Genomic DNA, 24,436 nt, shown 5'->3' on the forward strand with positions numbered 1-24,436 from the left:
CTAGTTTTTAAAAATGTCTAGTTTCATTCATGGTGTTAGAAAAGATACTTAGTATGATTTCAGTCTTTTAAAATATTTTGAGGAGTTCCCGTCGTGGCTCAGTGGAAACGAATCTGACTAGCATTCATGAGGACTCAGGTTCGATCCCTGGCCTCACTCAGTGGGTTAAGGATCTGGCGTTGCTATGAGCAGTGGTGTAGGTGGCAGATGTGGCTCAGATCCTGCGTTGCTGCGAGCTGTGCTATAAGCCGGTGACTACAGCTCCAATGTATATGCTGCAGGTGTGGGCCTGAAATAAATAAATAAATAAAATAAAACATACTGAGACTTGTTTAGAGGCCTAACATATGGCCTATTCTGGAGAATCTTCCCTGTGCACTTAAAAAGAGAATGTATTTGTTTTGTACTGCTTTCAGCCTATCGGTAGTGGTGCCACCAGGTAGAAATACTACGGAGCACTCCCCTGGGCCTGGGTTCCCCTTTCAGAACCAGTGATGGAGCTGGACCAACCTTGTGGCTCCTACTATCATTGTGAGAGTTAGCAATAGCCAGCAGAAAACTTTGAAAAGGACAAGGCTTATGACTTACAAGTCCTGAGGAGGATGTATGACAGGCTGCAAGGAGAGAGGGGGAGAGAGGCAAGGAGAGAGTCACTCAGACGGACAAACAGGCAGTCCTGGGATTCTGCTGTTATTGGGATTCTACCAGTTCACTCTTTCTCGGTGAACCTGAAACATGAGAGAGGGAATGAAAATGCAGGAAGAAAAGAAAAGAAAAAATAAATCAATAGCCAAATGATCCGTTATCTAAAATCAACCAGAGATCTCTAAAATACAGGGGTTTACCAACATCAAATGCTATCACTTACATGTGGAATCTGAAAAAAGGATACAGTGAACTTCTTTGCAGAACAGACACTGACTCACAGACTTGCAAAACTTACAGTTTCCAAAGGAGACAGGTTGGGGAGTTGGGGGATGCGCTGGGGGTTTGGAATTTTTTTTTTTTTTTTTTTTTTTTTTGGTCTTTTTGCTATTTCTTTGGGCCGCTCCCTCGGCATATGGAGGTTCCCAGGCTAGGGGTCCAATTGGATCTGTAGCCTCCACCTACGCCAGAGCCACAGCAACGTGGGATCCGAGCCGCATCTGCAACCTACACCACAGCTCACGGCAACGCCGGATCCTTAACCCACTGAGGAAGGGCAGGGACCAAACCCGCAACCTCATGGTTCCTAGTCGGGATTCGTTAACCACTGCGCCACGATGGGAACTCCCAGAATACTGGGTCTTTACCTAGTGTGGCAGGCAGTGTATTTATTTGAGGTGGCTTCTTTGAAGTGAATGCCTCAGGATATCAAAGCTTAAGTTGCCTCAGGCAATCACAGCTTAAGTGATTGCATTACAAAAGAAAAAAGGAAAAGTAAAGCCACTTGTCAGTGCTTACCCAATAATAGTCTGTTCTTACTGTGTGGAGTATTTATAAATGTTTGTTTGCTGGGCCTAATTAGCTATGGTGGTGCTTTCCTTATGAATCTTCTATCTGGTTTTTCTTTATTGAAAGTGAAGTATTAAAGTCTGCAACTATTCATGTAGAATTTCTCCCTTTAGGTCTATCTATGTTAGTATCAAGTAATTTTAAGTTTTGTGGTTAGGTGCTTATATATTTATAATTGTTATACTCTATTGATGGATCAAATATTTTATTAATATATAGTGTCCTTCTTTGTCTCTTGTAATTCTTTTTTTTTTTTTTTGGCTGCCCCATGGCATATGGAGTTCCCAGGCCAGGGATCAGATCTGAGTCACAGTTCCAACCCATGCCATAGCTACAGCAACACTGGATCCTTAACCCATTGTGTCAGGCTAGGGATGGAACCTGCGACCCAGTGCTCTAGAGATGCCACCAGTCCCATTGCACCACAGCAGGAGCTCCGTCTTATAATTTTTTTTAGTATAAAATCTATTTTGTCTGATGACAACATAGACTCATTGCAGCTCACTTTTGGTTGGTCTTTGTATGAGAAAGCTTTCCCCATCATTTTACTTTCTTTTTCTTTTGAAACAAATTTTTTTAATTGAAGTACAGTTGATTTAAAGTATTTTATTAGTTTCCAATGTAGAACATAATACTTTGATATTTTTATAGATTGTACATCATTAAAGTTAGAAAATGGTGGCTGTATTCCCTATGCTGTACACTATATCCTTGTGGCTTATTTATTTTATACATATTTGTACTTCTTAATCTCCAGCCCCATCCTGCCCCTGCTCCCCACTGGTAACGAGTCTACTTGTTTTGTTATATTCATTTATTTTATTTTTTAGATTCCACAAATAACTGATAGTATACGTATTCATCTTTCTCTGTTTGACTTTCTTTCTTTCTTTTTTTTTTTTTTTGTCTTTTTAGGGATATGGAGGTTCCAAGGCTAGGGGTTGAATCAGAGCCGTAGCTGCCAGCCTATGCCACAGCCACAGCAACTCAGGATACAAGCTGTGTCTGCGACCTACACCACAGATCATGGCAATGCCGGATCCTTTAACCCACTGAGCGAGGACAGGGATCGAACCTGCATCCTCATGGATGCTAGTCAGATTGTGTTTCTGCTGAGCCACGATGGGAATTCCTGTTTTACTTATTTCACTAAGTATAATACCCTCCAGGTCCATCCATGTTGATGCAGATGGCAAAATTTATTCTTTTCTAATGGCTGAGTAATATCCCATTGTATATATAAACCACATTTTCTTTATCCATTCATCTGTTGCTTAGGTTGTATCCCTATCTTGGCTATTGTAAATAATACTGCTGTGAACATTGAAGTGCATGTATCTTTTCAAATTAGTGTTTTCATTTTCTATGGATATATACCCAGGATTGTAACTGCTGAATCATATGGTAATTCTATTTTTAGTTCTATTTTTGTTTTCCATAGTGTCTGCACCAGTTTACATTCCCTTCAACAGTGTACTGGGGTTCCCTTTTGTCCACATCCTTGCCAGAATTTTTCATGTGCTTGTTGGCCATCTGTATGTCTTCTTTGGAAGAGTACCTATTCAAGTCTTCTGCCATTAGGTAATTGGGATGTTTATGTTTTTTGATACTAAGTTGTATAAGCTATCGGTGTATTTGGGGTATTAACCCCTTATCGGCAATATCATTTGCAAATGTTTTCTCCCTTTCAGTTGTTTGTCTTTATTTTTGTCAAAGGTTTCCGTAGCTTCACAGTTTTTAAGTTTAATTAGGTCTGATTTGTTTATTTTTGGTTGTGGTCCCTTTACCTTAGGGAACAGATAAAAAAATACATATTGCTATGATTTATGTCAAAGAGTGTTCTACCTATGTTTTCCTCTAAGAGTTTTATGACTTTTAGTCTTACTTAGGTCTTTAATTCATTTGAGCTTATTTTTGTATATGGTGTTAGAGAATTTCTAATTTCATTCTTTCACATGTAGCTGTGCAGTTTTCTCAGCACCACTTATCAAAGAGACTACCTTTAGCCCTTTGTATATTCTTGCCTCCTTTGTCATAGATTAATTGACCATACGTGTGTGGGTTTATTTCTGGGCCCTCTATTGTCTTTCACTGATCTATATGTCTTTTTTAGTGCCAGTACCATCTTGTTTTGACTACTGTAGCTTTATAATACTCTGTGAAGATAGAGAGTGTGATACCTCCAGCTTTTTGTATTTGTTTTTGTTTTAGGGCCACACCATGGCATATGGAGGTTCCCAGGCTAGGAGTTGAATTGGAGCTGTAGCCACTGGCCACAGCCATGCCAAATCCAAGCCATGACTGTGACCTACACCACAGCTCATGACAATGCCAGATCCTTAACCCACTGAGCAAGGCCAGGGATCAAACCTGCGTCCTCATGGATGCTAGTCAGATTCGTTTCCACTGAACCATTGCAGGAACTCCTACACCTCCAGCTTTGTTCTTCTTTCTCAAGGTTGGTTCGGCAATTGTGAACCTTTGTGGTTCCATATAAATTTTAGGATTATTTGTTCTAGTTTTATGGAAAATGTCATAAGTGTTTTAATAAATATTGAATTAAATAAAATCTGTAGATTGCCTTGGGATAATGTTGACATTTTAACAATATTATTTCTTCCCGTCAAACAACACAGGATATCTTTCCATTTCTTTGTATCATTTTTGAATTCCTTCATCAGAGTTTCATTGTTTTCAGGTTATAGATCTTTCACCTCCTTGATTAAGTTTATTCCTAGGTATTTTATTCTTTTTGATGCAATTTTAAGTGGGATTGTTTTCTTGATTTCTCTTTCCGATAGTTGATTATTAGTGTATGGAAAGGCAATAGATTTCTGTACATTAACCTATATCCTATAGCTTTCCTGGATTCATTTATTAGTTCTTAGAGTTTTTTATTTCTTTTTCTTTTGTGATTGCTGTAGCTAAGATTTCTGATACTATGCTGAATAGAACTGGCAAGAGTGGGCATCATTGTCTTGTTCCTAGTCTTAGAGGAAATGTTTTCAGCTTTTCATCATTGAGTATGATGTGAGCTGTGGGTTTATCATAAACGTTTTTTATTATGTTGAGATGTGTTCCTATTATGCCAACTTTGATGAGAATTTTTATCATGAATGGATATTGATTTTTTTGCCAAATGCTTTTCTGTGTCTGTTGAAATGATCGTGTGAATTTTATCCTTCTTTTTGCTAATGTGGTATATCAACTGAGTGACTTATTGATATTGAACTATCCTTGCATCCCTGGAATAAATCCCATGTGATCATGGTGTATGATCCTTTTTATACATTGTTGAATTTTGGTAATTTTTTTTTTTTTTTTTTTTGCTATTTCTTGGGCCACTCCCACTGGCATACGGAGGTTCCCAGGCTAGGGGTCAAATCAGAGCTGTAGTCACCGGCCTACGCCAGAGCCACAGCAACGCGGGATCCGAGCCGTGTCTGCAACCTACACCACAGCTCACGGCAACGCCAGATCGTTAACCCACTGAGCCAGGCCAGGGACCGAACCCGCAACCTCATGGTTCCTAGTCGGATTCGTTAACCACTGCGCCACGACGGGAACTCCTGAATTTTGGTAATATATATTTTTTTTTGTCTTTTTTGTTGTTGTTGTTGTTGTTGCTATTTCTTGGGCCGCTCCTGCGGCATATGGAGGTTCCCAGGCTAGGGGTTGAATCGGAGCTGTAGCCACCGGCCTACGCCAGAGCCACAGCAACGCGGGATCCGAGCCGCGTCTGCAACTACACCACAGCTCACGGCAACGCCGGATCCTAACCACTGAGCAAGGCCAGGGACCGAACCCGCAACCTCATGGTTCCTAGTCGGATTCGTTAACCACTGCGCCACAACGGGAACTCCAGAATTTTGGTAATATTTTTTGAAGATTTTTGCATCTATATTCATCTGAGATGTTGCCCAGTAATTTTTCTTTTTTGGCATGTCTTTTGCTGGATTTGGTATCAGGGTAATGGTGGCCTCATAGAATGAATTTGGGAGTGTCCCCTCTTGTTCTTTTTTTTTTTTTTTTTTGCCATTTCTTGGGCCGCTCCCACGGCATATGGAGGTTCCCAGGCTAGGGGTCCAGTCGGAGCTGCGGCTGCCAGCCTATGCCAGAGCCACAGCAACGCAGGATCCGAGCTGCATCTGCGACCTACACCACAGCTCACGGCAACGCCAGATCCTTAACCCACTGAACAAGGGCAGGGATCGAACCCGCAACCTCATGGTTCCTAGTCAGATTCGTTAACCACTTCGCCACGATGGGAACTCCTTTTTTTTTTTTTTTTTTTAAAGGCCGCAGGTGCAGTACATGGAAATTCCCAGGCTAGGGGTCTAATTTGAGCTGTAGCTCCTAGCCTACACCACAGCCACAGCAACACAAGATCTGAGCCACATCTGCAACCTATACCACAGCTCATGGCAACACCGGGTCCTTAACCCACTGACTGAGGCCAAGGATCAAACCTGCATCCTCATGGATCCTAGTCAGGTTTGTTACTGCTGAGCCACAATAAAAATTCCCCCTCTTCATTTTGTTGGAATAAAATGAAGCTAGATATTAGTTCTTCATATATTTTGTAGGATTTCTCTGTGAAACTATTTCATTCTTGAATTTATGTTTGCTGGGAGGTTTTTTGTTTTTTTGTTTTCCTTTGTTGGCCACTCCACAGCATATGGAGTTCAGGGGCCAGGGACCAGATCTAGCTGCAGCTGTGACCCTGCCATAGCTGCAGCAACGCTGGATCTTTTAACCCATTGTGATGGGTTGGGGATTGAATCTACATCCTGCCACTGCAAAGGTGCCTGCTGATCCCATTGCACCACAGAGGGAACTCTGATTTTTCTTAGATTTTAATACTTCCATGTACATTATAGAAGTAGCTTGTATATTTCTACAAAAGAGCCTTATGGGATTTTGACTGCTATTGTATTGAGTCTGTAGATCAACTGGGTAAGATTTAACACATTCACAGTAGTGAGTCTTCCTATAAACATGGCATTTCTTTATGTCTTTTAAATTTTTTCTCAGAAAAGTTTTGCTGTTTTCAGTGTAAAGGTATTACACATCTTTAACTAAATTTACCACAAGATAGTTGATGTTTTAGAATGTAGTTGAAACTTGCATTGCTCTTAAATTTCATTTTATAGTCATATATTTCTAGTATATAGAAATATAGTTGTTTTCTGAACCTTGTATCCTGCAGTCTTGCTCAATTTGCTTCATAGTTCTAGAAATTGGTTTGTCTACCCTTTTGGCTTTTCACCATACATGATCTTGTGATCTGCAAATAAGGATGGTTTTCCTTTTTCTTTTCAAGTCTATGGCATTTAATTCCTTTTCGTGTATTGGCTGGAATTTTCCACAGTGTCGGGTAGGGGCAAGGAGAACCTTGGGGGGAGTGCATTTAGCATTTCTCCAGCAGCCCAAGTTTGGCCATGGGTTCTGCAGGGGCCCTTCCAGATGGAGGAGGCACCCTCTGGCTTCCGCTACTCTGCTCTCCTTGAAGGAGTATGGGACTCCTCAGACACTCTCCCCGCATCTGTGGGGGACATCACGTGGAATTCTCCCTTGAGGTGTTAACTGGTAAGACACAGTGATTTCTACTGGGACAGCAGCATTGCATTCTTTGGGCAAACCTGACTGGACTTTGATGTTTTGTTTCTTTCTTTCTTTTTTTATTTTTTTTTTTTTGTCTTTTTTGCCATTTCTTGGGCCACTCCTGTGGCATATGGAGGTTCCCAGGCTAGGGGTCAAATCGGAGCTGTAGCCGCTGGCCTACTCCAGAGCTGCAGCAACGTGGGATTCGAGCCACGTCTGCAACCTACACCACAGCTCATGGCAACACCAGATCCTTAACCCACTGAGCAAGGCCAAGGATCAAACCCATAACCTCATGGTTCCTAGTCGGATTCGCTAACCACTGAGCCACAACGGGAACTCCAATGTTTTGTTTCTTTTATAGTTGCTTGGTTAGATCTGCCAACGTTTTGTCTGGAGTGTTTTAAAGGCTTTTGGCCCATAATCTCTCTTCTTGCTGTAACCTCATCAGGTTTCTGCATCACTGCCATGCCAGCTACCATCAGTGCTCAGTTCCTCTCCTTGTGCTGCTTCTCCTCTGGGGCTATACCTGGGGTGCAAAGAACAGAGGGGCTGTGCTGCCACTGACTCTTAATCTCTGGGCACACAATATGCAGCACAGTTCCCAGCTGTCCTGGTCCTCCCATAATGGCACTGAGCAGTCAAGCAGGCAGCCTTTGGGTTGGATTGTGCAGTCCCCTACTACAACTTCAGGATTCAGGTCCCGTGGGGTCTGCTTTGAGGCCCTCTCTGGCCTGTAGACAGTCAGGGCATGTGGCCTAGAAGTGACCAGGTTACAGCTTTGCAGAGTGAGGGAGGGACAGTAGCTGCCGCCCAGCCCCACACTTTCACTGTAGTGTCAGCAGTTAAAAGGTTCCCCATGGAATTCCTCTTGTGGCTCAGCAGGTTAAGAACCCAGTTAAGATACCCATGGACTAGTATCCATGAGGATGCGGGTTTGATCCCTGGCCTTGCTCAGTGGGTTAAGGATCCAGTGTTGCCGTGAGTTGTGGTGGAGGTCGCAGATGCAGCTCGGTTCTGGCATTGCTGTAGCTGTAGCATGCTGCAGGTGTGGCTCTAAAAAGACACACACACGTGAAAAAAAAAAAGATGCCCCATGGCTGGTCCTGAAACCACTCTCTCCTGAGGATCGAAAAACTGCAGGGTCCGCCAGGGCCACTGAGGGAGGCCAGCTGACGGAAGCCACATGTCTCTTCCTCTTCTTGTTTCATAGATGAACACGCCTCGAACAGCAGTGGGGACGCCGTGTCTGGCCCCGGCACCCAGCCCTCTACCCACCGTGGTCATTCCTGGAGCTGCCCCAGCCCTGCCTGTGCCCATGCCAGGTACTCCCCTCTCCTGCCTCCCAGCCCCACCCTATGCACTGCCTTCGGGCCCGTATGGAAGCCTGCTCCCAGCTCCAGTGTTCTGGGGGCCCTGGGCAGCCCAGGCTGGCAGTCGGAGCTCCCCAGGCACGCCAGCACTCCCCATGTTCCTGCAGCCGCCCGTGGTCAGCATGTCCAGCCCCGGGCTGTGGATCACATAGCTCTCTGTCTCACCACTTGCCAGGTGGAACGCACTGGACTGAACAGCCTGGAGAAGTGGGGTTGTGGTTTGGCCTCCGGGTCCTGCTGCACCTGCCCGCAGGTGACCAGCTGGGGGGCTGGCCCCTGGGCCGCAATCCTCACTTCCTTTTTTGCTGCAGACCTGTTCCCTCTTAGGTTGCCATGGTTTCCGTGTGCTGTCTCGGCACTCACCTCCTGTATTTAAATTGATGGTTAGAACATTGTAATCACCCTGCAGAAGTACAGTGCCTTGAATTCTGGCTTTTCCATTCGCTGATAGAAAGAGATGTTTTAAAAATTAAGTATCAGGAGTTCCCACCGTGGAACAATGGGATCGGTGACATCTTGAGAGCGCTGGGAGGCAGGTTTGATCCCCGGCCTGGCACAGTGGGTTGAGGAGCCAGCATTGCCGCAGCTGCAGATTAGGTTGCAACTATGGCTCGGATCTGATCCCTGGCCAGGGAACTCCATATGCTGTGGGGCAGCCAAAAAAGAAAAAAAAAATTATGTATCAGAAAAGGTATATATATCATTTACAGTTAAGTCGTGCATTGATTTCTTGCTTGCCCATTTTAAGTCGCAGAGATAAGAATGGTTTACACATCTGATGCTAAAGTCTGATTTTTCCCTTTCTGGTGTACATGCTTTTAAAACATTGAACTAGTGGACCTTGAATACTGAAGAGCTGCAGTGCTCAAGGAGCTCTGCTTTGTACTTATAAAACGAGGTCTCTCTAGCTGCACAGTCATTGATAGCAAACAGATGGACACGCTCCCTCACCTTCAGCACTGTGGGCACTGCCAGCAAGCTGCCTGGCGGTGCATGGTTTGGGAGCGGTGCATTGCCAGTGGTAGCTGGTCTCTTAGGGAGGAAGGTCAGCATCTGTGTTTGGCTGTGTGGAACCTGCTGTAAAGTGCTTGCTAAGCAGACATGCCCTCATGACCCAAAACCTGCAGGGCTGCTGAGAAGGGGGCGAGAGGGACTAAAGGTGTGTGTCCGGTGCAGGAGCACAGGCAGGTTGCTGGCTCTGCAGAGACAGTGTGGCCCCTGCTGCCCAGAGGGCCCTCCAACCCTCCCGCCGCCTGCCTGCCTGCCTCTTCTGTCATTTGCACTGAGGCCTCTGTCTCCTGGCTTAGCCTTGCCATGTGCTCACAGGCTATTCCGCTCATCCCTGGCCTTCAGGCTATTCTCCAGGCCCAGAGGCTGCCCTGCTGGGGGTGGAGTGTTCCTCTTCCAGAGATTTCAGTGGCACTCGTCCCAGACAGGCACCTCACAGCCCAGGGCGGGAGCTGAAGGCCCCACACTTCACTGGCCAAGATGGTTCCCCTTTCCCACTGGGAGGCAGCTGGTTGGGCTGCTCAGCTATGAATTGTACAGTTCTGCTGTACTTCAGGACTTTACTAGGACTGGCTGACTTATTTTAGTTTAAATATATTATCCTATCAATTCAGTTAGAATTGAATTTTCTAGGTGATTGTGCACAATCTTCTGCCAGGGCAACAATGCTATAGTAAGAGATTTCTGTTCTCTGTAATGTGCCCCTCAGTCCTTGGGTTGAGAATCACATGCGCCTGGTTCCTGAGGGTGGTAGAAGCTGCCCTTTCCTGCTCCCCCTGCTGTACCAGACATGGAGTCCTGGCCTTGGACATGAACGGTCCCAGTGGCACAGAATCCCCAAGAGATTGTATATATGAAGGAGAAAAATAAACATTTTTGCTTGAAAACAGTGTGGAACAACATCTTTTTCTTATCTTCTGTCCAAGTAAAACATGCACCAGCCAGCCTCTTAGGGAGGACAGGGGTGCATGGCCCTGGCAGGCAGCACAGCCCTGTCCTGGGCACAGCTTCACTTTCAGCTCCACGCCTGCCATCACCCCCTCGTCTAGGGGCTCATGGTGGCCATGAAGGGCCTGGGGCTAAGTGGCAGGTTCTGTCTTCCTACCAAGAGCCAGGTGTGATTGACACTGAGCTAACCGGGCTCAGAGGATGAGACTGGGGCTTTGGGCAGGGCCCCCATGTTCACTTGGCTTCTGAACTCTGAACTTGATCTGCTTTTAGACGTGCAGTGTGCTCTGCCCAGTGGAGGCCGGGAGTCTCTGACCCCTGTCCGTGTTGGCTGTTTCACAGAAAGCCAGGTTTGGGGACAGCTTCCCCGCAGGGCTCAGCACATTTTCCCGGTTCATGGGCCATACGCCCAGCAGCGTTCATCCCCGAGTGCATTCTGCATGCACTCAAGCTGGGGGGTCGTGGTGCCTCCTGCCCCACCCAGCTGGGGTGGCTGCCCTGGTCCCTCCGTCCTGTGTCTCCATGGAGATGCAGTCAGGCTTTGTGCCCCTGGCTACCTGCAGTGATCGACTCAACACTGGCTCTGAGTAGAGGCCAGGGCATCTCGGAGATGCTCTTCCTGCTGTGCCCAAGGAGCCAGAGGCACCTCGCTCTCCAGAGCTGGGGGCATGCAGGCACTGAGAGGCACTACCTGGTTTGCATGGTTCCTCGATGTGGAAGGTGGTCCGATGGCAGAGGCAGCCCCAGGGGTCTGCCTGCATAGCGCGTGGGTCATGGTCAGGCGGCCCAGCTCTTCCAGGAGCGTGACCGTTCTGATGTCGTCATTCCAGCTTCCAGGGCCTCATGTGACCTCATCGGGCCTGTAATGAGCTGTGGCGGTTTTGTTTTCTAGATTCTGAAAGTGAGAAGCCCGACTGAGCCCAGGCAGGCTGCCAGACCCAGACGCCAGGCCTCCTGTCATCTCACGCAGAGAAGGCGAACCCACGCCTCGTGTCCAGTTCACCATGTTTTGTAACCACTTTCTAAGCATTTTTTATTCACAATTGGAAACACAAATGTAAGCAAGAATAAAAAATATTTTGGGGGAAACAGGACGTTGGTTTTTCAAACTCTCCTTTCTAGTGGTCCCAAGACAAGCAGGTGACCTGGGACAGTGGTGAGCAAGTGAGGGTATTGGAGAAACTCCTGGGACCACACAGCTGGACGGGTCTGGGAGTAGGGACCCTTAGCTAAGGGGTGAAGAATACTTTATGTGGTGCTCTACAGTTGTTTTGTTAACTCGCTTGCTTGCCACACCCACAGCATATGGAGGTTCCCAGGCTAGGGGTCTAATTGGAGCTACAGTTACCAGCCTACTCCACAGCCACAGCAATGCCAGATCCCAGCCGCATCTGCGACCTACACCACAGCTCACAGCAACACAGGGTCTGAGCTACGTCTGTGACCTGCACCACAGCTCACGGCAATGCTGGATCCTTAACCTACCACATCTTCATGGATATTAGTTGGGTTCTTAACCTGCTGAGCGAAAACAGGAACTCCTACTTTGCAGTTTTATATGGTGCTCTATAACACACCAGCTAGCCCAAGGATCTTGTGTAAAAAGATCCCACCTTGGAGTTCCCGTCGTGGCTCAGCAGAAATGAACCTGACTAGCATCCATGAGGACACAGTTTCGATTCCCGGCCTTGCTTAATGGGTTAAGGATCCTGCATTGCCATGAGCTGTGGTGTAGGTCGCAGATGTGTCTTGGATCTGGTGTTGCTGTGGCTGTGGTGTAGGCCTGCAGCTACAGCTCCAATTTGACCTCTAGCTTGGAAACCTCTATACGCTGTGGGTGTGGCCCTAAAAAAGACCAAAAAAAAAAAAAAAGTCCCACCTTTCAGAGAGGCAGCTGAGGCTGTGGAGCTCGGATGGTCTGAGCCCCATTTTCAGGCTGTCTCCCCATTCACGCCCAGGGCAGCTCCCTTCTTTGCAGAGCCCTGGAGGCATCAGACCCTTGGGGGCTGGACATTGGTGCCCCTCTCTGCTGATGGCTCTGTGGCCCTCATGGATGTAGGCCTTTGTGCTCACAGCTCCATTCATTTCACTGATCTGCAGGCTGTCCTACTCCATGTCACTTGAGGGCTTGTCATCTTTCTCCCAAGCCCAGGACAAGCATCCACAGCGGTCTGAAATGTCCCTTCCTCTAGAATCCATATGCACCCCTGGGAGGGGACAGCCAGAGACCCCTGGCCTCGGTGGGCGGCAGGATGTTCCCACTGGCCTTTGGTGTGATGTAGCAGATGCGGTAGGGCATCCGAAGTTCAGAGGAAACCTGCTAGTGGCCTCACAGGGTAACATATGGAGGTTAAGCTGCAGCCTGGCCAGTGGGAGTGGGGCCTCTCATTGGAGCCCAGGGTAGAATTCAGGGTGCCCCCATTCACTGGGATAAGAAACTTGTATCTTTGTTTTCCTTAATCTCAGACTGCAGAGTATTGTTTCCTCCAGTGACAAACATGGGATAGGAGCAGCAGCACCAGGTCATGCCACCCCTGAAACCCACAGATGCTGCACGTAACACTGTAGTTGTCGAAGGTGTTTCCACACGTCATTTATGCTCATCACACAAAATGCCAGCCCCTGGGACTCAGCTTCCATCCAGCCTGGGCCTCCTCCCACCCCTCAACTTCTTCCAGGCTGTGCAGATGCACTTTGGGGGCACACACAGGGGCTGTCCACATCATTGCCTGCCATCTCTTGGTGCCACTGCCCAGATCAGGTGGTCATGCCCCAGTGTGTGCAGGTGCCCATGGACCCTGCCCTCTTCTGAGATAGAGCAGGCAAGTGTGCTGCCAGATGGAATGTACATTTTCATTGGGTTCATTTTGTCACTGTTGGTGGCTCTTGTTACTGGTTTTCTATTGATGACAAAAATGCGCAGGTCACCTTTCAGATGGCAGATTTATTTAAATCATTCCTTTTAAGCAAATAGTAGTACAGGTGCTGGTGTTAAAAATTGAAAAAAGGGAGTTTCCACTGTGGCACAATGGAACCAGCAGTGTCTCTGCAGCACCAGGATTCAGGTTCGATTCCCCAGCCCAGCACAATGGATTAATGGATCTGGCATTGCTACAACTGTGGTATAGGTCACAACTGTGGCTGGGATCTGATCTTTGGCCTGGGGAACTCCATATACCAAGGGGTAGCCAAAAAAGAAAAAAATTTTGTGGTAAGATAGCAGTAACTAAAGGTAAAAGTAGAACAAGAACTAGTGTTACAAATTGCAAGGGCAGATGGCTGAAGTTTGGAAAACCACCAGGGGCTCACAAGTTGTCATAACAGGACCTGGGATGTGAACACCTACAAGGACCCAAGTTTCGTCCAGAATTTGAGTAGGCAGCTGTCAGATTCCTTTCCTAGGGGGTGTGCTTCTTGTGCGGAGAGACTGAGATGGAACTCCTGGACCTATTGAATACCTTTTCACACCACAGCATCACTGAGCATTTGCCCACCTCCCCAGCACATCTTTGGAGTGGGAGCCAGTGGGCACCTTACCTCCTGGGACCCTGAGTAAGCAGAGCCTTGTCCCACCCCCCACTCCAGGAGCAGCCAGGGTCCTCCCCGCAGGTGAGGATGGCCCTCTGGAAGCAGCAGCTTCTTTTTTTTTTTTTTTTTTGTCTTTTTTGTCTTTTCTAGGGCCACACCCACAGCATATGGAGGTTCCCAGGCTAGGGGTCTAATCGGAGCTGTAGCCACTGGCCTACACCACAGCCACAGCAATGCAAGATCTGAGCCACATCTGCGACCTACACCACAGCTCAGGGCAATGCTGGATCCTTAAGCCACTGAGCGAGGCCAGGGATGGAATTCGCAACCTCATGGTTCCTAGTCGGATTGTTAACCACGGGGCGACAACAGGAACTCCTGGAAGCAGCCTCTTTGCCATATTGATCAGTACAGGTGGAGAGGCAAGCCCAGGAGGCTGACAGCCAAGCTGCCCCCGGGGGTGGGGAGAGGGGTGGGGGATTCTGCTCGTCCAGCCTCCTCTGCTGCCCAGTGGCTCTAGCATAAACTCCAATCCCGTGTGTTGAAGTCCAGGACTCTCGTTGGTCACAACCACCAGATGTGTCCCTAGGCTTCTGACTTGGCTGTTGGGACATGATTCACCCACCTCTGCGCCCTGCTGCTCTCAGTCTTGCCACCCTTGGGATCTCCCCTTCACTGGGATTGGTCACATGGCCAGCAGGAACATCTCGAGGGTGGGTCTCATGTATCACACTTGGTTTTAGGGCTCCCAAGGACAGAACTTAAGGATATCTTCTGTATATTCCAGAATAGTTGTCAGTGAGCACAGCTGCTGCACGATGAATCATGGCCAAAAGTCAAACTCTCCCTGTGAGCAGAAGTTAGCAGTAGCTGGTTGCTTCTTGTGGAATTTCTGCTCCCCACAGCAACTTCTAGGCCCAGCCCAGGACTCCCAGGACAGGGCCAGCCATGTTGTCCCGGTTTGCCATGAGTTCCTGCTGCGAGGCCACAATGGCGAGCTATGCTTTTCTTTCTCATTCTGTCCTGGAAGGCTCCACACAGCCCACTCTCTGGTATCTCCTGGTGGGCATGAGCCTCTCCTTGGGTTGAACAGCTTCATATCTAACGTGTGCATTTTATCAAAGGGCTGATTGCTTCTCAGTGACCCAGGAAGACTTGGAGAAACAAAAGTCAGCATCCCCAAGGGTCCTGAGTAGCCGAAGTTATGCTATTTCAGCACCAAATTTCCACGTCATAAACAGTTTTGTCTTCTTGCCTGAGAGCCCAGATTTGATTTATTATGTTCATTCTTTGGGAAGTAAAAAGACATCGTGTTCTCAGGCCCCCTAACAGAATACCTCTGGGCAGCTTCAACAAAAGAAAATCATTTCTCACAATTCTGGAGGCTGAAAGTCCAGGATCCAGGTGCTGGCAGGTAGGTTTCATTCTAAGACCTTTTCTCTTGGTGCAAAGCACTGTCATCTTAGTGTGGGTCCACGTGACCTCTGTGTGCATGTGGAGAGAGCAAATGAGCTCTATTTTCTCTTCTTCTTCTTTTTTTTTTTTTTTTTGTCTTTTTGTCTTTTTAGGGCTGCGCTGGCAGCATATGGAGGTTCCCAGGCTAGGGGTCTAATCGGAGCTGTAGCTGCCAGTCTATACCACACCACAGTAGTGAGGGGTCCTCTGCAACCTACACCACAGCTCACGGCAACACCGGATCCTTAACCCACTGAGCAAGGCCAGGGATCGAACCTGAAACCTCATGGTTCCTAGTTAGATTCATTAACCACTGAGCCACAACAGGAACTCCCCTCTTCCTCTCTTCCTCTTCTTATAAGAACACTGATCATACTATATCAAGGCCCTGCTCTTATGACCTCATTTAATCTTTTTTCTTTTTACCTTTTTTTTTTTCCTGCTTTTTAGGGCCACACCCAAGGCATATGGAGGTTCCCAGGCTAGGGGTCTGCTCAGAGTCTTAGCTGCTGGCCTACACCACAACCACAGCAATGCCAGATCCAAGCCACGTCTGTGACCTACACCACAGCTCACAGCAGCACCAGATCCTTAACTTACTAGGTGAGGCCAAGGATCGAAACTGCATCTTCATGTATGCTGGTCACATTCGTTTCTGCTGAGCCACGATGGGAACTCCCGACTCTATTTAATCTTAATTATTTCCATAAAGATCCTATCTCCACATACAGTCACATTGGAGGTTAGAGCTTCAGCATGAGCTTTAGGTGGGCACAACATTCAGTCCCTAACACATAGCTTAATAAATCATTTTAGCACACAACCTGTTTGCAAGATGGAAACTATCTATGCTTGTCTCTGCACCCACATATTTTAAAGCTAAAATTAAGTGAATACCAAATGTAGATAAATATGGAGAGAAAGGAGGGAGAGTAGATCAAGACATATTTGTGGCAGAAAACTGAAAGGAATCGCCCACTGCTCCTTTTGCTAGGCCCCATGTGAGTTCATGGGGAGATGGGAGACCCCTCCCCAGCCTAAAGCATTAGCATCATGGACTGGAGGGACAGTGTCCAAGGGTGAGCATGCCGGGCCAGCTTGTCAGTGCACCAATGTGGAGGACCTTAGAGCTCTCGGTTTAGAACTCAGAACTGTAGAGTTCCCCTTCTGGTTCAGCGGTAACAAACCTGACTACTATCCACGAGGTTGCAGATTTGATCCCTGGTCTTGGTCAGGGGGTTAAGGATCTGGCATTGCCGTGAGCTGTGGTGTAGGTCGCAGATGTAGCTCCCATCCAGTGCTGCTGTGGCTGTGGTGTAGGCTGGCAGCTACAGCTCCAACTTGACCCCAAGCCTGGGAACTTCCATATGCTGTGGGTGTAGTCCTAAATGGACTCCCCAAAAAAACCAAAAAACTCAGAACTACAGAAAGGACGTAAAGATGAACAAAGGACAGATGAGATAAATAAAAATTAAACTAAAGAGAATAACCCACACTATATCAATAGCCACATTTTCTAATGGTATGATAAATGGTCTGATCACTCTGATTAAAAGAAATTGTCACATTGAACTTTTTTTTCTTTTTAAGACTGCACCTGTGGCATATGGAAGTTCCCCAGCTAGGGGTCAAATTGGGAGCTGTAACTGCCTGCCTACACCAAAGCCACAGCAATGCCACAACCAGGTGACATCTGATACCTATGCCACAGCTTGTGGCAATGCCAGATCCTTAACCCACTGAGCAAGGCCAGGGATTGAACCCATATCCTCATGGATACCAGTTGGGTTCTCAACCTGCTGAGCCATAAAGGGAACTCCTAGATTTTTTAAAGACCTAATTTTACGTTGCATAAATAAACTTACCTTACATATAAAGACAAATAGGCTTAGGTAAAAGGATGGATCAAGATATACTATCCTAACATCAATCAAGAGGAAGCTGGAGGAGGAGAGTTCCCATCGTGACTCAGTGGAAATGAATCTGACTGGTATCCTTGAGGACGCAGGTTTGATCCCTGGCCTCGCTCAGTGGGTTAAGGATCTGGCGTTGCCATGGGCTGGGGCATGGGTCTGTCATTGCTGTGGCTATGGCATAAGCCGGTGGCTACAGCTTTGATTCAACCTCTGGCCTGGGGAATTACATATGCTGTGGGTGTAGCCCTAAAAAGACAAAAAAAAAAAAAGTATCCAAGAGGAAGGAAAACTGGAGGGAGTTCCCTGGTGGTCTAGTGGTCAGGATTCAGGGCTTTCACCCCTGTGGTCCACATTCAATCCCTGATCTAGGAACTGAGATCCCATATCAAGCTGCTGTCTGCCATGGCCAAAAAAGAAAAAAGAAGCCTGAGTGACTATATCAAACAATGCAGGTTTCAGAGCAAAGCTTATTATGATAGAAAAGATACCACTTCATAATGAAAACAGGTCAACTCACCAAGAAAACTTACAATCCTAAATGTTTCTACCCCCAATAACAACTTCGAAATACAAACGGAAAACAGATAAAACTGCAAGTAGCTCCCTTTGTGGCTCAGCAGTTAACGAACCCAACTACATCCATGAGGATGCAAGTTCGATCCCTGGCCTTGCTCAGTGGGTTAAGGATCCAGCATTGCCATGAGCTGTGGTGTAGGTCCCAGATGCGGCTTGGATCCCGTGTTGCTGTGGCTGTGGTGTAGGCTGGCAGCTACAGCTCGGACTAGACCCCTAGGCTGGGAACCTCCATATGCCGTGGGTGCAGCCCTAGAAAGACAAAAAAAAAAAAAAAAAGAGAGAGAGAAAAGAAATACATACACAGTTATAGTCAGATATTTCAATATCCCTCAATAAGTGACAGAGCAGGTAGACAGAAAGCCACTGTAATAGTCTGACTGCTTCTAAGCCTCACCTTCCCTCTTTGGACACATTTGGTCATGCTGATAAGAAGCCCTAGTGCTCCCTCTCCTGGTACCATGGGAAATTTATGCCATGAGTGGACGTAGAAACACTTATCCTGACCATACTCCCTAACCATCATAAAAACCCCAAGCCAGTCTCCCTTCCCTGCTCACTCAATCTGTTTTGGACCTTAAATCCTAATTAGGTGAGTAACAAATGTTTATCCTCTCTTAATGTGTGTGTGCGTGTGTGCGCACGTGCCTGCATCATTAGTCACAATATCCAAACTAAACTTTGGATAGAGCTCCCTCCTGTTTCGGTGGAGTGACCACAACAATCACTAAGAACACTTAAGACTTCAACACCACTTTCAACCAGCTTGGCCTGCCTGATGTTTCTAAAACTCCACCCACAACAGAGGGCACATGTGTACCTGGTCCATGTACTAGGATCGCCATAATAGTGACAATAAATTCTAAAGAATTCAAGTTATACAAACAGCGTTCTCTGACTATAATGGAATTAAATTGGAAAACAAGGACAGATCTCTGGAAAACATCCAGTTATTTGGAAATGAGATAACACACTTCTAAATAACCTATGGATTAAAAAGGAAATCAAGCAGTTCCTGTCATGGTGCAGTAGAAACGAATCCAACTAGGAACTATGAGGTTGTGGGTTCTATCCCTGGCCTTGCTCAGTGGGTTAAGGATCCAGCGTTGCCCCGAGCTGTGGTGTAGGTCACAGACACAGCTCAGATCTGGCATTGCTGTGGCTGTGGCATAGGCCGATGGCTACAGCTCCGATTGGACCCCTAGCCTGGGAACCTCCTTATGTCGCAGGTGCAGCCCTAGGAAGAAAAAAAGATGCAAGATCAAATTAATGACTTCATCTTCCTCCTCAAGAAACTTGCAAAAGAAGAAATTAAATCCAAAGTAAGCATAAGAAATTGAATAAAAATAAAACAGAAATAAGGAAAACAGTAGAGAATACCAATGTAACCAACAGCTGATGCCTGAGATACCTGATAAAACTGAAAAATCACTAGACAGGGAAAAAAGAAGACACAAATTACCTATATCACAAATGAGATGAGATATCAAGGCTGGATCTATAGATGATAAAATGATTTAAAGGACTATTATGCATATATTTCTGTCAATAAATTTGGTAACTTAGATGAAATGGAAAAATTATTTGAAGGACACAAATCACCAAAGCTTAAGAAGAAATAGATAACCAGAATAGCCCTATATCTACGAAAAAATTTATTTTGTAGTTGAAAACTTTCCCACAAAGCTCCAGGCGCAGATGATTTTACTGGTGAATTCCTCTAGACAGTTACAGGAGAAATAATACCAGTTTTATACAAACTTCTGGATATCTTCTGCTGCCCCCATTCTATGCCAAAGACATGATAAAGACATTTTTAAAACCCACAAAACCCACAGGCAAATATCCCTCATGAATAAAGATACAAAAATTCTAAACAAAATATTAGCAAATTGAATGTAACAATATATGACAAGGATAACACTTTTTTTCTTTTTAGGGCCACACCCGAGGCACATGGGGGTTCCAGGCTAGGGGTCTAATTGGAGCTATAGCTGCCGGCCTACACCACAGCCACAGCAACACCAGATCCGAGCCGCGTCTGTGACCTACACCACAGCTCATGGCAATGCCAGATCCTTAACCCACTGAGCGAGGCCAGGGATCGAACTTGCGTCCTCACGGTTCCTAGTCGGCTTCGTTTCCTCTGCACCAAGATCGGAACTCCAGGATAACACTGTTTTGACTGAGTAATATTTGTCCCAAGAATTCTTGAATGGTCCAACTCTCCACAATTAATCAATTCGAACTTAGTTTTAATAACACCAAAATTTATGAAATACTTAGGAACAAGTCTGGCAAAAGATGCGAAGATCTATATAACCTATATTAAACTGAAAGAAATTAAAGAAGACTCTAATAAATGGAGAGACTTGCTGAGTTCATGGATTGGAAGACTCAGTGTTGTTAAAAATGTCATTTCTCTCCCAAATTTATTACAGATTGAGCTCAATCCCAACCAAACTCCCAGTAGGCTTTTTTTGGGGGGAGGAGGGGGTTAGAAATTGGTAGGCTGTTTTTTCCTCTTCTCTTTTTAGATCCACATATAAGTGGATATGGAAGTTCCCAGGTTAGGGGTCAAATAGGAGCTGCAGCTGCTGGCCTATGACACAGCCATAGCAACATCAGCTACGAGCTCGCTGGATCCTTTAACCCACTGAGCAAGGCCAGGGACCAAACCCACATCCTCATGGATACTAGTCCTAACCTGCTGAGCCAAAACAGGAAGTCCAACAGGTTGATTCTAAAATTCCTGTGGGAACACAAAGGACCTAGAGCTGAGCAACTTTGAAAAAGGACATAATTGGAGGACTAATTCTACCTTATTTTAAAACACATTATGTGGAGTTCCCGTCGTGGCACAGTGGAAACGAATCCAACTAGGAACCGTGAGGTTGCTGGTTTGATCCCTGGCCTCACTTAGTGGGTTAAGGATCCAGTGTTGCCGTGAGCTGTGGTGTAGGTCACAGACGCAGCTCGGATCTGGCATTGCTGTGGCTACGGTGCAGGCCAGAAGCTACAGCTCAAATTAGACCCCTAACCTGGGAACCTCCATATGCCATGGGTGCAGCTCTAAAAACCAAAATAAATTAATTAATTAAAAAAAAATAAAACACATTACAAAGCTATAGCAATCAAGATTGTGTGCTAATGGCTTCAAGATAGAGTAATAAATCAGTGGAAGAAAATAAGGAGTTCAGGAACAGACCTACACATATATGAACACCTGATTTTCAACAAAAGCACAGAGGTAATTCAGTGAAGAAAGGATAGTCTTTTCAACAAATTGTGCCAGAACAGTTGGATATCTATGTGTAAAAAAAATAAATAAATAAAACTTTTATCTACAGTCATGCTTTACCAAATTCAAATTAAAGAGTATAGTCCCAAATATAAAACCTAAAACTCTAAAACTTTTGGGGAAAAAATTTTATGACATTGATCTATGCAAAAACTTATTAAATACAACACCAAAAGCAGAATATATTTTTTTAAAAAAACTGATGAATTGGAATTCATTAAAATTAAAAACTTCTTGGGAGTTCTCTTGCAGCTCAGAAGGTTAAGGATCTGGAGTTGTCACTGCAGCAGCTTGGTCACTGCTGTGGTGTAGGTTCAATCTCTGGTCCAGGGAACTTCCACATGCCTTGGGTGCAGCCAAAAAAGAAAAAAAAATTTTTTTAAACTTCTCTTCAAAATTCTTTTCATTAAGAGAATGAGAAGATAAGCCACAAATTAATCCCTGATAAAGAACCTGTATCCAGGAGTTCCTGTCGTGGTGCAGTAGAAACGAATCCGACTAGGAACCATGAGGTTTCGGTTTCGATCCCCGGCCTCGCTCAGTGGGTTAAGGATCCGGCGTTGCTGTGAGCTGTAGTGTAGGTCACAGATGCAGCTCGGATCCTGTGTTGCTGTGGCTGTGGTGTAGGCCGGCAGCTACAGCTCTGATTAGACCCGTAGCCTGGGAACCTCCATATGCCACCAGGCGCAGCACTAAAAAGAAAAAAACAAAACAAACCAAAAAACCCTGTATCCAAACATAAAGAATTCTAAAAACACAATGATAAGAACATACACCAATTTTTTTAAATGAGCAAAGGGTTTAAAAAGATATTTCACCAGGAGTTTTGGCTATGGCACAGTGGGTTGAGGATCTGGCATTCTTGTAGCTGTGCCTCACATTCCATCCCTGGCTCAGAAACTTCCATGTCTTGGGTGCAACCAAAAGCAAATTTAAAAAGAGGTATTTCACAAAGATCTGGATGGCAAACAAGCACATGAAAAGACTCTCAATGTCATTAGTCATTACAAGAATGTAGATTAAAACCCCAATGAGAGGCAACTACACACTTACTGAAATGGCTGACAATGAAAACACTGACCACACCACGTGCTGGTGAGAATATGGAGGAACTGGTGTTGATGGAGATGCAAAATGTTGTGAGTGCTTTGGGAAACAATTTGGCAGTTTTTTAAAGAATTAAATGTATACTTACCCTATGACCCAGCCATTCCACTCCTGGGTGTTCACCTAAGAGAAGTGGAAGCAGTCTGCACAGAAATGTACCAACAAATGTTCACATGAGCTTTCTCCAGGCTAGCCAAGAACTGGGACACCAGACCCTCCCTCTGAAGGCTGGTACGTGGACTTATTGTGCTCCATCTTTACTTTCGATGTACAGCAGCAGGAAGGAATCGATCACCAAGATGCCCAGCAACATAGATAAATCTCAAGAGATGGTGAGTGAAGGATCTCAACAAAAACAACAGAAGAGTATTGAGATGCGATTCCACTCCTGCACAGTTATGGAAAGTGAAAACTGATATATTGTGATGGAAAGACTGCCAGTGGTTGCCTAGGGAGGGGCTGGGAGACTGCAGAGGGACAGAGCAAAATTCCTGCAGGCGAATGAGTCTGTTGTCACAGTGATGATGTCACCTGTGTATATATATGTCAAAATTTACCACACTGTACATTTTTTTGACCATACCTGCAGCCTGTGGAAGTTCCTGGGCCAGAGATCAAGCCCCCGCCACAGCAGCAGTCCATGTTGTTGCGGTGACTACACTGGATCCTCAATCCACTGTGCCACTAGAGAACTCCACACTGTATGTTTTTAATATGTATGGCTGTAGTCATTTACACCTCAGTAAGCTGCTACCCTTCAGTGCCCACCTATGCCTTCCAACAGAGCCCGGATCCTCACTCTGGCTTGAGTTCCAGCTGGCCTCTGCCTCTGTTGTCCTGAGGATCGGTTACTCTGATCATTAGTTACTCTGCCATTGTTTTGTTTCTTTGGTGGTTTTCTGTGTCTTCACAGTAGAATGCATGTTCTACTATAATGGGTCCGCACTCTTCACCTCTCAGGCCCTTGGGAGTTCACAGCAGCTCTTAGATGGTGAATGAACGGATTGGTAGATGGTCCATGTGAAGCTGGAGAAGGGACAGGCCCTACAGGAGAAGCCGGCCTGGAGCTGGCCGCAGGACTATGGCTGGGGAGGCTGCTGGGGCCTCAAGGCACACAGCTTGCTGAGCTCCAGTCCTGGGCAGGGGTTGCTCCTGCCCTGTTCAGAGATCAGAGGCCAGGAAGGGGACCGTGGCCAAGCTGCGAAAGGCAGAGTGGTGGGGCTGGCAAAGACTGCCATAGTCATATGCTCAGAGAAGGCTTTCCCAGGCCTGTGTTCAGATTCCCTCGCTCCATCTCCATCGGATGGAGAAGACTAAGACATGGCCCAGAAGACACCCACAACACCCAACTGGCAACTGATGGGATAGATCTGAACCCTGACACCCTGCTGCAGGTCCTTCCCCATTTCTTGGTCTATGTCAGAGTCAAATTTTTGAAGCTTCTCTCTCACATACATCTTCCAGAAATTTGGAGCATTTTGCCCACTATCTGGGCCATTGGCCCAGGTCACAGCAGGTCAGAGTGAGACTGCATTTCTCTAGTTTCAGTGTTCTTGGATCTCCCCAAGCTCTAGCAGGGAGAGCCTTCTCCCAGCAGGTCAGTGCTGGTGGCAGGAGAAGTGACCAGGGCCATGCAGGGTACCTAGTCTGAATGGGGCAAGTATGAAATGAGTGCTGGCCTGGAGCCTCAGTTCCCCACATTCTCTTCCTACTCATCCCTTCAGCTTGGCGAAGGGAATTACCAAATCCTGAGCTGCCACAGTCACCCACTGGGGAGCAGGGAGGCAGCCACCCTGTCATCCCCAGGTGCTTCCTTTCAAGTCCATGAGCTGGCAGGGCTGCATCTCTAACCAGCACTCCACCAGAATGCCTTGTGTGGCCAGGACTTCTTTTCTAAAAGGAGATGACAACCTCAGGACGTCCACATTGACTTTTTATGTTGAACCACACTTGAATCATTCTGAGAATAAATTCCATGTGGTTATGATGTATAATTCTTTTAATATGCTGCTGAACTCAGCTTGCTAGTAGTTTATCAAGGATTTCTGCATTTATATTCATAAGGAAAATTGGTCTGTAATTTTCTTTTCTTGTAGTGTCTATCTGGTTTTGGTATGAGGGTAATTTTG

General features: G+C 46.2%; 1 protein-coding gene across 8 annotated transcripts in view; it reads left to right on the forward strand.

Moving 5' to 3' along the window:
- Positions 1-11,516, forward strand: part of WNK2 (WNK lysine deficient protein kinase 2) — a 125,203-nt gene extending 113,687 nt beyond the window's left edge. For all 8 annotated transcript variants that reach the window (XM_047779320.1, XM_047779324.1, XM_047779325.1 and 5 more), the window contains 2 exons: positions 8,312-8,423; positions 11,320-11,516. In XM_047779320.1, coding sequence (XP_047635276.1) covers positions 8,312-8,423; positions 11,320-11,345 — 138 coding nt within the window. In that variant the 3' untranslated portion in view covers positions 11,346-11,516. The remainder of the gene's footprint in view (positions 1-8,311; positions 8,424-11,319) is intronic.
- The last annotated feature ends 12,920 nt before the right edge of the window (positions 11,517-24,436 follow it).

This window comes from Phacochoerus africanus, chromosome 5, assembly GCF_016906955.1.
Source record: "Phacochoerus africanus isolate WHEZ1 chromosome 5, ROS_Pafr_v1, whole genome shotgun sequence".
NCBI classification, from domain to species: Eukaryota; Metazoa; Chordata; class Mammalia; order Artiodactyla; family Suidae; genus Phacochoerus; species Phacochoerus africanus.